The sequence below is a fragment of the Tachysurus fulvidraco genome, chromosome 17 (genome assembly GCF_022655615.1).
Source record: "Tachysurus fulvidraco isolate hzauxx_2018 chromosome 17, HZAU_PFXX_2.0, whole genome shotgun sequence".
Lineage (NCBI taxonomy): Eukaryota > Metazoa > Chordata > Actinopteri > Siluriformes > Bagridae > Tachysurus > Tachysurus fulvidraco.
Genome location: NC_062534.1, coordinates 19,124,250 through 19,139,616, shown reverse-complemented (window position 1 = coordinate 19,139,616; position 15,367 = coordinate 19,124,250). Strand labels below are relative to the sequence as shown.

Genomic DNA, 15,367 nt, shown 5'->3' with positions numbered 1-15,367 from the left:
CTCGAAACCAATTCCTTATATCATGAACCATCGTGTGCACAAACAAATAATGCTAATCGTTTGAATCTATCAGTAAAAAAAAAAACAAAATAAAGTGTTATATTTGGGTTATTTTTTATTTATTTATTTATAATTATATTTGGGTTATCCACTTTATTTGAGCGGATGCTGTGACGTCACTCAGGTGGCCTATCAGGGAGTCGCAAACCGCTTCCCACGAAGCGCGTGCCTCTCCCCTTTACCGTTCCCTTCTGCTCATAACTTTGCACTCTGTGCTCTCGGCAGCGGCAGTTGTCATGGAGATTGACTTGGGCCCGGCGTCGTCTCCTGGTACCGTTGCCATGGGGACTCGGGTCCGGAATTCGCTTTCCGCGGTCGAGGAGGATGAGGGCGAGGAGACGCACCGACACCGCAGCAAACACAGCGGAAACTTCTCTATGCTCATAGTGATCGGGGACATTGGCACCGACCACCAGCTGCAGATCGCCAAACAGCACATTGAGCGCGGTGAGTGACGCCATCTAGCGATTTTCACAGTTGCATGCACGATTGACGCTGAGCCCAGACTGCACTAGTATCATTTAAAACACTTTGTGGTGCTGCAGATTGAATGAATCACGAACTACACGCTGGATCATGTCTGATTTCGATTTTGCTGATTCAGCACTTAGTCGTGTGTCTAAGCTCCTAACACTGAGAAGATTGCTAAAGCTAAGTATATTGTTATATAACGTTCAGTAATGGTCCAATCCAGGAATGTTATTTTCACCTGAATTGAAATACGACACGTGATGCACACTGCGGCGACCTGCGCCACCAGTTTGGATGTGCGCCATGTCTCTGTTTTCGATTAATAGAACTGCTGCTTGTGTTCAGTTATTGCATAGTGAAAGATGAGTGGGTATAAAAACGGCATGCCTGATTGCCTGATGTCTTGTCTGATTTGTCTTGCTTTGGCCAAATTTATTTTAGCTACATGAAAGCAATCAGCCAAATTGCAACATAAATAACATGCCATCCTGTCATCCTACACTGTGATTTATCATTTATGCAAACTACTAGTCATTAGTCATTAATCTAGGTGCACTTTACATACTGAAGGTGCTTTACCTAATACACTGTCGGAAGTGAGTGAAGTACAATTATGCAGTGTTTTCAGTATCCCCAGTATCACAACAGAAATGTACGCTGGGAGAGCCGATAGACTTGTGCCTCAATGTACACAGCCAGGAGTATAGAGAGTATAGTCTCTTATCAGCAATGATGCACTAACGTTTTTAGACTTTTATACACTTTATAGATGCCCATCTGTTGCTGTGCCACTTCCATCAGTACAGAAATGGACCAACACAGGACCACTACTGACCAGATAGTAGCTGGGTAAAGGCTCATTCTTATCACAGCAGTGATACTGATATGGTAGTACAGTAGGTGTGGTGCTGGTTCAAGTGTACTGTATCAGGCATATAAGAATTGTTGTGTTTTTTAAACATGCTATAGTTACTGGCCTCATAAAGGTGAAATTGTCAATCTTTTTTATTTCACATTAGTACAAATCATATGTATAATCATGTAGAAATGAAAAGAAATCATTTAAATCACTGTCTCAAAATAAGCATATTTTGAAACATGGAAAAGTTGAATGAAAGAGATGTGAAGACAGTCCTTGCACCATAATTTTAAGAGTGGTATTTTTGTGTAGATTGGTGTGAATGTGGCTGGTTCAGTGAGTTAAAATTGTCTTATCTGTCTCCAATTAGCTGTTTAGACATATTTATAGATCTTGCCTAATGCACCTTTAGTTAAACATATACGTTAGGTTAGTTAATCATGTAGGTCTATGTTTTGAGACCATAGTTCAGTTTTCTATAAATTATTTAAATTATTCATCTTCTGGCATTTAATCAGTGGCCATTTTTTGACTTCCACTGTTTGCCAGATATATTCAGCTCATGGACTAACCTTATCCCAGTAGTTTAAGTTTGTGTTTAAAAACCCTAGTGACATATTTATATCACATACATCCAAGCAGCACACTAACATTTCAATGTCATTGCTGTGAAGGTTTGAAGTTTTTTCTGTTTTTAATGCAGATGATCCAGCTTGATAAAAAATTTACAGGTAGATCATGTGCTGGATCAAGTATGTTGATGAAAACCTGCACACTGCCTCTCCATAACTGGAGCTACGATTGTGTTTTAACAGTATAGGAAGTTGCAGAGGTTTTCAAAAAGAATGATTCCTTTATCTGATCCTGTGGTGGTCCATACTGTATATTAAATGATCAGACCTATCTGATGTGAAGCTGTGATCAATAGAATTGTATGTTCACAGACCACATGAAGAAAGGTGCATCATAGTAAATCCGTGTTCTTATGCAAGAATCGTTACTTTCCTGCTGTTTTAAAACTTTCTTTGTGAAGACAAGTAAATTGCAAGTCTAACTGATCTATCCATTTGTGTGAAGCACAGTAAGCTCAGATCTTTAATATAAAAAAGTAACTATATTATTGGTATATACCTATGTATTGAAAATTGGCCCAAAGCAACAGTCCATAGAACAAAAATGCAAAGGCAATCTACAAGTGAGTAAAAGTGTAGTGGAACCAAAAACAGCATCTTTACTTGGCTTTTCATCTATTTTCTCTTTGCCACTGCTTAAAGATAGTGAACAAACACAGACCTCATTCATGTACTGATTAAAAACAGGCTTCTTTTTCGATACAATTACAACAAAAAATAAATAAATAAAAGAAACTACTTGCAATTCAGGATTGATGATTCATTTGTAATTTTGGTATGAAAGACTGCCTGAGTCATTCTGCCTAACTTTCATTTGGCCCACCCAAAAACACAATGACAATTTAAAATGGAATCAATATGCTTGGAGTCTCAGACGGATGTTTATGTCTGTGAGCTGGAAACAGCAGAGTGTGCAGTTTTTAAGCAAAACAACATCTGATGGAAAAATATTTTAATTATTCAAAGATATAACGATGAATAGAAAATAGGAGAAGAGCATGAGGATTTGAATTCATCCTCTAATGCTTTATGTGCTATGTTCAGAGGGTTACACCACAGAGCATTGTGAGCCATCTGTGCTTTTGTCCGTCGTTGCATAATACTTAATAAGATTTCATGAATATTCATTACACACACACACACACACACACACACACACACACACACACACACACACACACACACACACACACACACACACAAATATCCCATAGAAGTTGTAGCACCTGTGATATTGGAGTAACACACTACTCCACCGTAACTGCAAATATAAACCTCAAACAGTGATAATATCTTCAAATAGCTTGTATGTTCTTTGTGTTATGTATACGAAATATAACTGTGTATGTAACAAATCTAATCTTGAAGAAATCAATCTGCAATATCATACTCCATTATTTCTCTTTGTCATTTATCACAGGGGTATAAAAAATATTTTTTTCCCTTGTTCAGGTGCATTCTCTTTGTGTGTTTGAATACCGCATGCGGTAATATAGATGTTTTTTCCTTGTGCTCGCAGGGATCCGCTCCTGGAACATTAGCCTGGAAGAATGTGATTTGGACCAACAGCTTCAGCTCTTCATATTTAGACACTCCGCCCAGTTTTCTGCAGAGGTCAAAGGTCAGTCATGGGTCTAACATGGGGAGATAACTGGGCTTTTCTTGCAAAAAATAAAAAGGTTCTGTAAAGTTTTGGTGGACTTGTTTTCTTCTTAACCAAAATTGACTCTTCTAATTTTATTAGTATGATGCCAGGAAGCATCAAATATAGTTTCTGTCTCACCAGGACACAAGATTTAAGAAGCACATGGATTTGTTTACGGATATTACTACTCCAAGGTCACATGCTGTAATCACACATGAGATTTTGCAGCTTGTGGCTACTGTATGTCTTGTAAACATGAGCAGACTGTAAGTTCTCTCCCATCTGCTCCAGAAGGATCTCTGCATGTGTGCTTGCAGGGTAGCGCGCAGCAGCTTAGTGCACTGCACTGCTTCCGTAGTCATTAGAGTGAATTGTGAGGAGGAGGGGAGCTGCAGAGTCAGTCTCTCCTGCTGCAGTGTGTGTGTGTGTGTGTGTGTGTGTGTGTGTGTGTGTGTGTGTGTGTGTGTGTGTGTGTGTGTGTGTGAGGGCTGAATAAGGCTTTCTCAGGCTGGATATAATGGTTCAGGTGTGTCTTGAATGTTATCAACACGAAGCCTGTTTAATCCTCTTCTTTTGATACGCTATATCACATAGCTGTCAAATTCTTGTGAAACATCCATGGTAAAATAAAGAGGATAAAAATACATCAGTAAGGTGCATCGTCGACCTGATTTCAGCACGCAATGCTGTGCATTTGAATACAGAAGTGTTTCTTTTCCCTTTTCTTAGGGCCACAAAGAATAAGCACTTCTAGTTGTTTTGCAGATGGTGTTGTGATAAATTCTGTACTATTAGCATCTGGGTTGGTGTATTAGCTATGAGTCATGTTTTTGATTATGTGGGTGCAAGCTGCCCTTTAATGTTATTCTGAATCAGCTTGTAGTTTACAGGGACATTGGAGCTTTGCATTTGGCAGTGGAAATGTATTGATTATGGCAAAGTTTACATGTCTTACTTTAGTCATTTTTGAAGATTAGAACTAAAGTTGTACAATGTAATGAGTTTATCATACCTGCATAATATTACATGCCATGATATATATTATATTGTACTACATGACCCTTTAAGCATTTTGAATCTGGAATGATTTGTGCAGGTGTTCTGAACTCTTTAGTGTTAACTGGCACCGCCTGGAAGTCTTGTCTGAGCTCTCAGGACTTGTGGGGTGTCCTTGTGTTCTGCCAAGCTACATTTAGTAAGAGCATATGAGTTTATTAATGTGAATTAGAAATCAATCTATGTTTTACTTAACTAGCATTACACAAGTAGGCATTCATTATCAGTTAACCATAATTATTAGGGATGACACTGACAAAATTAAAAGAAAATGAGTAAAAAAAAAAAAATAGGGCAAATATTTTGTCCTAAAACAAAAAGAGTGTCTTTGATCATACAGAAGTGTGAAAGCTAACAACTTACAAAAACTTTCATGGTAATTATAAAGAGGATAATCACATTTTTTGTCATCCATGTAGACATCCAATTTGTTAAAGAGTTATATAAACAAATGCAATGTTATGTTTTTTCACTGTTCACTGTTGATTACTGCAGACCTCCGCTACTCAAGTGAAATGGTAAAAATGCAGAGAAAAATTTATATCACACAAGCCTAATTAGAACTTCTGAGCACTTCAACTGGACATTCGTTTTATTACTTTAGCACAAACCGTGTTTCTAGTACATGCTAATCACTGATCTGTCCATAAAGATCTATCGATCCCGCTCAAATTCAAAAAGACTTGGGATTTGTCAATCATTTCCTCAGTATTTACTCTTTTACAATGACAGCATTTCACAATGGATGGATCAGTGCCCAGGAACCCCCCAGAAGGACATACTCATGAGCTGATCTCAGAGACCTCTCAGACTCGCCACATAATACCACAGCCTTCAGAAAGAATACCATATTCCTAATAACAGTTCACCTTAACACAAATAATTGTCCTAATTGTAGCCCATTTCCCTCTAATAATCTGCTTGATTTTTAGTTCGTGGGTAATAGTGTTTTTATTTGGTTTCAGAAAACCCTGTAGCAACATCAAAATTGTTCAAACAAATTAATCAGTATTTGACGGAGTATGTAATAATTCAGTTTAACATAATAGGATGTAGTTAAACATTACCTTACTTTAATAACATGCTACAGATCATTTAGACAGCTAAAGGCTGTAATATAATATATGGTTTATTCTAGTCTTAAATTCCTGTCTTCTATTCTGTGTTTAATGTAACTGAAATGAAATAGAAGAAGCTTTCATAAGTGAGATATGAAAACATTTACTAAAATCCCTGATGTGATGCCATCTTGTGGAAAATCATAGCCAGTGCATCACAAGCTCCTGTGTGTTCCTACTGATCCAGCAATTCATAATGTCTAGCATCTTCAGCATATTGGAGCATAGGGATAAAAATAAATTCTGTTATTTAGACATGAATTGTATGTATCTGACCTTTATCATGTCATTTTGATGCCTTAATTAATATATTGTGAAGCTGTTGATTTATGTGTGTTTAATCTAGTTTACATTGAAACATAAAAAAAATACTTATATACATATTTGTGTTTATTCATCTGAGTGTGAGTGAGTGAGTGCATGTGTTACACATGGAATTGTATTTTCACTTCATTAACACAGTTGTTCATCCGAACTTAATTGGCTTGCAGACATATGGAGATCAGTTTGTCCTGATAGGAGGCTGTGTGAACACACACATAAAAGTCAGTGCGGCATTAAGTAGCTATAAATATGACCCTTGCCTAACAGAGTGGGAGTGACCCAGTTCAGCAACAGAGTCTCCCTCTCCGTCTGCCTCTGTCTGTGACTTTACCACTGGGAGCATTTGCTTTTTTTTAAATGGAATTCAGATGAAGCACACTGATCAATGAGTTTTGTTTTTGCTGACTTGCATCTGAGCCTGCTGTTCTACCTCTGCTTTTAGATGTGCTCCACATGGAAATAATTGTTAGAGCACTTTCTTTTGGGAAAAACAAGGAAAATCTTTACTATACACATCTATACACATATGTATATTAGGAGATATGCAGGATTAAGATGTGTATTAATTTTAAAAATAATTAAAAAGTAACTCATGCAAGACAGGGTTGGATTATATAGTATAGATTGTATAGATTCTGATTATATAATCCAAAAGTAACAGATGGTTCCAGGTGAAAAATATTTCATGGCCTATGGAAGAAATGGTCAACATGCAGACAACTACATCCAATGCTTATGCAGAATTTCTGCCCACATCACATCTGAGGTATAGATTTATTGAGGTTGAGTTTTAGATGAGTGTATCATCATAATCTCACTGCACTATGTGAAGTGATATGGTTGTGCCAGCACTGAATCATTTGTTTTCTATATATCCAAACTGTCCCTCACTACATTATCCAGTTTCTGACAGCCCTAATCTTCCTCTTCGACAAGGAAAATGATGTTAGGGAATTTGTTAGCTCAGTGGTTAAAGTGTTGAGCTATTGATCAGATGGTTGTGTGATCAAACCCCAGGTCCACCAAGCTGGCACTGCTGGGCCCCTGAGCAAGGCCCTTAACCCTCAACTGCTCAGTTGTATGAAATAAAAAACGCATACATCGCTCTGGATAAGGATGTCTGCCGAATGCCGTAAGTGGAAAATTTGGCATTTTATTCATAATCATTTCAGTAGTTCTGGTCCAAGAGACCAAATAGATTCCTCAAAAAATTTGAATTACAAATTCTTTCAAGTTCTTTCTGCCATGCTGAACCATTTTCTTGAACAGAATCCTTCATAAAGCTTTTATGTTTTTTTCTATTTACAGTCAACATTTTTGGCACCTACCACTAAAATGCAATATGTGATATTTTAGGGTTATACTCTGTATAATTTAATTGAAAGTGAATGATCAGATGTTAAATCGTTAAAAAGCTTTTTGGAGTGCAGGGTGTAGTTTTATCATGTGTCCTGGTGGTTAATTCTATTTTAATAAACTTACAGATTGGAATAGAATAGATTTACAATTGCTCTGGTTGTAATAAATGGCATATTACTTGCTTATATGATTTATGTCCATTACCTGACTTTCTTTTGTAGGTTAACATCATCACTGCTTTGTACTGAAACATTTTGGGCATGAAATAATAAGAAACATTTACATGTGTAAAAAGGTCCTGCAGATTGGGTGATATATAAAAAATAAATAAATTGATAAAAAAAAGTTTTTCAAATTTTACCACATATTTTTGAGAGACGACATTATCATTTCTTATAAGAATATCTTATATGAAAGGTAAGTAATTGATCGTTTGAAGTGTTTTTAATGATTGTTTTATAAGATAATATTTGTATATTTTTTTATCAACCATTCTAGAGTACAGAGAATAGAATAGAATACAACAAAGTATACATGTGAATGTTTAGTAGGCTGTTTATTAAGTGTACAGTAAATAGGTGTCAAGAGAAGTTGCTGAGAAGAGTAACGTGGAGCAAATCTGCCTGCACAGTCACATCGCATTAGACCGGACAGCTCAAACCTGCAATCCTGGTCTCCATCTACATCAGGACAAATGGAATCTATTTGGCTGTATGTCTGGTTATTGTTCCATTACCAGATGTTATATAACCCTTTGTTTGATTCGAGTGAGCTATATAGATATTTCACTTTCAGTGGACTGTGCTGACTGCAGGACACTGAGTTGCAATACTGTGCAAAAAAAAAAACCTCATGTGCTGGCAACAAGGGTGACAGTAGCAAATCACCTACAGTTAGGGTATAATTTTGTCTCAGTGGCTCTTAATCTCACACTGTCTCTCTCTGTGCCCTCCCACCTCCTGATGCACATATAAATAAACATCAGAGTTTAAATTATAGCTGTGAGCAGGGCCTTATTCACAAATTAATGGTCAGTATATAGTTTATACAGAGGTGGCTATGCTTGGTTAGCATAATCTGATCATTTTCTATTTATAGTGCATGTGAAGGTTTAATCATTTATTTACACTTGAGTACTGCACTGATTATACAGGCACACAGACTGCATGGTGCTCTGATGTGCTGTGTCATTCTGCGCAGCTTTTTAAAAAAAATAAAATCTTCCTGTTGCTGATGTCATATTCTGGAGATGCAATGCAATAAGCTTCAAGTGATGCTCCCAGACGTCTTTCTGTCTAGGTTTTCTGTACAAATGGTTTGAAACTGCATTAATCTGCATGCTTCTGGCAAAACATACATTTATATGAAATAAGCAAAGCTTGTTTTAGTGGTTAATAGTTAACGGCTAATGACTGTTTTGAAGCATGTGTTGTTCTGGCTATTCTGAAACTACTGAAGAAACTACTGTTTTTTAAGCTCTAGGGATATCTAATGTGAGCATATTGATATTTCAGATCATAGAACCTACAGTATAAGGGGGAGCTCATACATTATGGATGAAGAAATTGAAAACACCTTTGAAAAAAGTTAATATATTTAAAGGCACCAAATGCAAACAAAACAATAGATTCCGTGGCTTTTCATGGAATCATGGCTTGTACAATTTCACAGAATTTATTATATTTGAGGTTGAATTACATTAACATTTCAATATTACAGTATGTAAACATCCATATTTATAGAAGCTGGTTACATAGACATCAAAACTTCTGTGTAATGCATTTTATGACTTGGCCACACGCATTTGTTGAGCTTTGATGTAAAAACTCTAATCCTTTGTTTAAAAGCTCTTGTGTTGCATGATACAGTATCTTTTAATACTAATATAATCAAGATCAATCAAGCCAGAATATAGCTTAACGATGATGCAGTTCTCTTCTCATTCTTTACACAATAGGTTCCTATGTACATCCATTTTTTCTTTGAATTCAAGACTTAAACTCACACATTCCTGACAAATATGACTCAATAAAACTAATACCCAAAGGGATTTTCAGGGTTGCTCATGCAGGGAATAGTGCAGACTTCCTTGGCACCATACATAATGGAGTGTGCTGAATAATTTAGAGTTTGGATATTGATATCACTGCAGATTGGTTCTGAGGGCTAGCTTTGCATTACTCTGTCAAGGTCCTCTGGCATTGATTCCCCAGGCAAATTTTGCATGACTATCGCTATCACGTGCAAGAAAGCATAATCTTGTGTTGCTAGAGCAAGCAGGAATCACCAGCAGTGGACATTAAGCCCATTAATGTGTATGCTCTTTCAATCATTTAGAAATTGATTCATAGCTCATTCAATCAGCAAATGATTCACAGCAGTGGGTCTTGGAATTTATGTTAGAATTGGAGTTTGGTATTTAACAAAGCTATTAATATACTTTATTTGTTTTTTTGATTTTGAATGGTGAATATTTTTAGAGCTCAATGAGAATGTCAACTGTATATTTTGGACCCTTATATGATTATAAATTATGCATTAATATTAACTTATCACAATACCCATCTCATATCAGTGCAGGGTCAGTACTTTGGGTGGCAGAGAGTATTTTGGACTATAAGGGCCTTGCTTGATGGCTCTATTATTGTAGTATGAACATTGGTGCTAGTACTGCTTCAACTAATGGTCCACCTTTATCTGTCTGAGCCATGTGTAGATAATATATTATGAATAATTAATAATATTAGTACCAAGTCATAGTATTACTGGAAGTTTTGATAAAATAGAAAGCCAGTTAAATTTTTTAATTGTCTGCACCAATCACTTGTTGTATTCAGTCAAATCCATATAAAGATAACTTTATTATTCACTACAGCTGGTACACATCTAATAAATCACTGAGATATTATTTGTTCCACAGGGAAACACAGAAAATATGGCTTGTCTTTGGGAATTGACACAGCACTAAAATCTCTATGCCAAAAAACCTCCAAACAAACAAAAATGCTGGCTGGGATATAGGTCTATCCTTATGTCTTCTCCCAGGCCCTAAGAAATCTCTCGGCACAAAATACCCTTCTATACCATTCCATGACCATAATCTCTGTTAAACAATCTGTTAATGTAGTTCTAATGTAATCGCCTCAGCTTTACCCATGAGGCTTTTCTTGAAGTTTCCACATTAGACCGATAGCCATGCTGCTTATTTTGAGTTATAAATAAAACCGCTGATTAAGGGAAACAATTTAATTTGTAAGTAAACAGTGATGCAGTGGGTAGAGTTGCCACCTCCTCGATTCAGCCTTCAGCTCAGGTTGCTGTCAGTTTCTCATTTTCTCCCTGTGTTGACATGGGTTTTCTCCTGTTGGCTAAAAACATGCAGGTAGGTGGAGTGGACATGCTTAAATGCCTCTTGATATGAGTGTGTGTGCATGGCGACCTGCGATGGACTAGCATCCCATCTGCGGTGAATTCTCCCACTTTGCTCCCAGCAATAAACTCAGGACCCTCAAGAGACTGACCAGGATAAAGCAGTCACAAAAGATAAAACAATTACCTACTTTTTAAAATAGGTTTTGCATGTAAATACATGTGTAAATTATTTCCATTTGTCTTAGAAACACATTTCAAACTTAAACCTTTGTTATCTACTGTATATTATATATGAAATTGTTTCACCTGTTATAAGTGACACTGTACCAAGGCCAGTGTCAAAAGAACTATCAAGCTAAACAAAAAACTAAACAAATTAATATATTTTTCCTGTGATTGAGTAATGAATCATCTTTGGTGGTTCTTTATATAGTTAACCATTTTTAGTTTGATAAAGACTTTGGGGGGAAAAAGGGGGAGAAAACACAAAAACTATACGGGATAAAGTCATTCCCAGTGAGACAACTGAAGATTCCTTATGAGTTCTAGACTTAAATGTTTTTATTTGAATGAATACCCTTTGTATAAGTAAACTAAACATGAATTTGAATAAAGGCCTTTACATATCAAGATAATTGGATCTTTGATGCTAATTCAAGACATAAGGTCTATGAGTTCATTTATACTGTAATGTATTGGAATGTATTTGTAATGAAATGTTAGCTCTCTGAACACTGCAGAGAGCTTTAACCACACCTTCAACCTGGCAGGTGTGAAAACATTACATTAAGGTGTTAACTGAACAGATTGGCATGTGGCACTGCAAAATGACCTAAATGATGTTTTCTAAAAGCCTTTTGTTTCAGACCATTTTTTTAAAGTGTAGTGCCTGAGTGTTTTTATGATCATCTCCCACTGATCAACATGCAGCTGCATTTCTCCTTTTTTTTGCCGTGGCACTGTGGCCGTATCCCAATTCTCCAGCCTCCCTCCAATCCGCTCCTCCCTTCACGATCCCCCTCCCACCCACCCTCCTTCCTCTCTCCCTCCCTCCCTCCCTCCCTCACTGCCATCCTCTCTCATCAGACCCGCACACACTCCGCACAGCACTCACCGCCGGCTCCGCACACGACACCGCGGCTCAAGTGGCCCGCATCAGCAACGGTACGTAGATGTGTGCGCACTTTCTACCTGCAGTTTCTCTCACAGCGCGGGCGTTGGTAATGACATGACTGCGGATGTAAAGTCAATCTCTCTCTCTCATAAACACACACACACACACACACACACACACACACACACACACACACACACACACACACACACACACACACACACACACACACACACACACACACACAGCCCGGCTTCTGAAACAATGACGTCGTTAAATGCAGACGCCGGCTGCTTATTCTTCCGTGACCGCATTTTAGTGACTTTATTAGTCCTGAAGTAAGAACTAAGTAATTAAACCTTCAGACTATGTGTTAAATTCACACAGACGTGCGCTTGAGGCGCGAGCAGAGCGCATTCAACCCCGTCGTTTTATCCAAACTAAGTGGATTAATTTAGAGTCATTCTGCCGGCTGACAACATAAAACCGAGTTCAGGTTGAAAGACACAAATGTATAACGAGTATATAATGTTAGAGACGCTGCATCGCTTTGACAGAGACTTGTAGGAGTTAATAAAGTGATGTTATGTAGTTATAAGAAAAGCTTCACCATCCTCTGACTCAAACGTCCTGAATGACGCACTAATGCGCCAAGGCGCAGAGACTCGACACCTCTTTAAGGTATTTAGTTTGTTTTGTTTTGCTGGTATGTTTAGGCTTGCTATGCGGAATATTTTGTATTTATTAATCCTGAAATGGACAGGGATAAAAAAATAGCCTGTTAAATAGCATTTAGTCTCTGTATTGATGGGAGTGTAAAAGTGCGTATAGAAAATCCGGTCCATGATCGATAACCGTCTGTGTCGCATAGAGAGAAAACGACAAAAAAAAATCCAAATAATTCCGCGTATTGATGAAGTGGTCAGTGACTCAGCGTAAACCGGCTCCCTCCCATCTCTGTCTGCGTCGCAAGATTAAATCCAAAAAAGAGAGCGAGAGAGAAAGAGAGATAGAGAGAGAGGCCAAGGAAATAAGCGTGTTGATGTCTGGATTTTTTTCCCATTAGCTTTCCATTAACTTTAAACTTATGTTCTTATCCAAACAAGAAATCCTCCCAAAAAATCAATATGTTAATTGTTGTCTTATAATAAATACATTGCTGACTATCCTGTTATAATAGTCTAAATGATCATGTTTTTTTGTTTGTGACTGGCATGGTTATCAAATGCAGTTATTATTTCATTTTCATGGTATCACCTTAGGTGTTGGCAGTATTAGAAATAATTCGCAGAAGAATACCAACTCACATCAGCACAGCAATGGAGGCTTAGTGACGGTTTCAGTGCTCCCACTTACAGTAAATGGTGGCTAAGCAACAGCAGTGCAAAAAGCCTGTCAGTTTGTACTGACCCGAGAGCAGAGTTGGATCAAGGTTAAGACACTGTAAGTAGGAAATCTGGTTGGGGATCAGCAGAAATACCCACCCTTACAGAAATCAAAGTTTCCAGACAGCAGATTAAACTCAGAGAATGATAGATTGACTGCATGTGTCACTCTATGTAAATGTCAATACTTTTCACATTATGTGTAAGGAATTAGTACTTTTCAATATTTCCATTCACTTGTATCCTCTTCTAAATAAAGCAGAAGTTCCTACCCCATGTCTAAAATCCATCGACTATACCCCACCCTATCTTTTATCAAACTAGTGGTAAATGCTACTATAAACTTGTGACCTGGGCTGGGAGGATCTCTGGGGTATTTGGGGCACCTCAGTGTACTTCCTGATAGAACCAGAAAGGGAACCAAACCTGAGCACTGAGTTCAGCAGGGTTTTTTGGAGTTGTGATGACCTGCAGTGAAATTTCTGCTTGTCATCATTGTCCTACATCTACTACATCATGTTTGTCTGTTTCGATAGATCAGCTTCATGTCCTATTAGACTTTGTGATAAAGTTAACATGGCAGGCTGAAAAGTCCCTGAAGGGCATGTCTGTCAGATTCAGTGTTACAATGGGACACATAGGGAACAGGCAGACAGGGACAGTCAGACCCATAACTCTACTGAGTCATTCATTCTGCTTGTTCTACTTACCACTGGGGGGAAATTAAGGACACAACATGACCTCTTTGCCAACACCTACATTGTCTTTACATTACATTAGGAATTGCATCTGTGTGATTATTCCTTAATCCGCATTAGGAACGGCTTGTTGGGGCAGACTTTTGGGGATTAATGAGCTCAAAGGTGCTTCACCTGACAGATACCTATCTGGAATTTTACCATGTATTAAACCAGCACCTGGTTTCATGGAATTCCAGTACAAATTGCTTGTCAACAGTAAAGATTTCATCCCGATTTGATTGGAGAAAATCTGCCTAACCAATCATAGGTGGCAAAAATAAGCTTAAAGTGGAATTTTATAACCGCTTTTTCCTCACCGCTTTTCCCATCATTCTGTTTATTAGTCAATATGTTGCAGTATCTAACACATTAAATGGTTAGGAGAGTTACTGCAGGAGTTCACTTGAGGAACAGTCTCCTTGGATATACTGTAGCATGCACGCTGTCTTTTAGGTGCTGAAGTGATCTGATGTATTGTGTCAAGTTTTCATTTACTGTGAGAGACGCTGAGACCCTTTGGGCACAATGAGGTGAAAACCTCTCTCTCTCTTTCTCTTTCTCTCTCTCTCTCTCTCTCTCTCTCTCTCTCTCTCTCTCTCTCGCTCTCTGTCTCTCTTTCTCTCTCTCTCTCATTCTGCAAAGTCCTCCTCTTCTTTCTCTTTTACACACATCAAATATTTTTGTCTTTTATCCCTGTTAGTGGGCGACTGTGTTGGTGGGAGATTGAACAAACTGGCATTATAGCTGAACACCAGTATTAGTCTGCTGTATGCGGGCGTCTCTCCTGCACTAAGCACTGCAGCACTGTGCAGTGAGTACCACTCCCACTGGCTGACTGGGGATTATTGTTACATCTTAGGTCTCAGCTGTTTATGAAGGCATGTAATTTACCTTGCATATACTTTGCACTGTTTAGTCATTAATATAGTATACTAAATATTAACTGATTAGTATTAAAGTCCTTTCTGCACACTTAATCCTTATTGAAGATGAGGGTGTTAAAACCTTGTTTCATTCTTTAATTTTTTATTGATTGAGTGATACATTTAATGCATGATATACAGTTGTTTATTTTTTTGTTCTGGTTAAAGTAAAGTGTCTTGATAAAGTAAAAAAAGATTGTGGCTGGATTGTGGCACCTTTTATTTAGGTGTTCTAAATTAAGGGATAATGATATGAGACAAATGTGGAAAATATTTTGAAAGGGGTAAATTACCCTTGAAGATCCATAG

At 37.6% G+C, this 15,367-nt stretch overlaps 1 protein-coding gene across 3 annotated transcripts in view; it reads left to right on the top strand.

The window, feature by feature from the left end:
- Positions 1-222: 222 nt before the first annotated feature.
- Positions 223-15,367, top strand: part of map1ab (microtubule-associated protein 1Ab) — a 33,539-nt gene continuing 18,394 nt past the window's right edge. The window contains exons 1-2 of one of the 3 annotated variants that reach the window (XM_047802664.1): positions 223-507; positions 3,542-3,643. In XM_047802664.1, the coding sequence (XP_047658620.1) occupies positions 297-507; positions 3,542-3,643 (313 nt within the window). In that variant the 5' untranslated portion in view covers positions 223-296. Of the gene's footprint in view, positions 508-3,541; positions 3,644-11,938; positions 12,061-12,276; positions 12,692-15,367 lie in introns of those variants that run through there. The other 2 variants (XM_047802666.1, XM_047802665.1) reach the window with 2 other exon arrangements.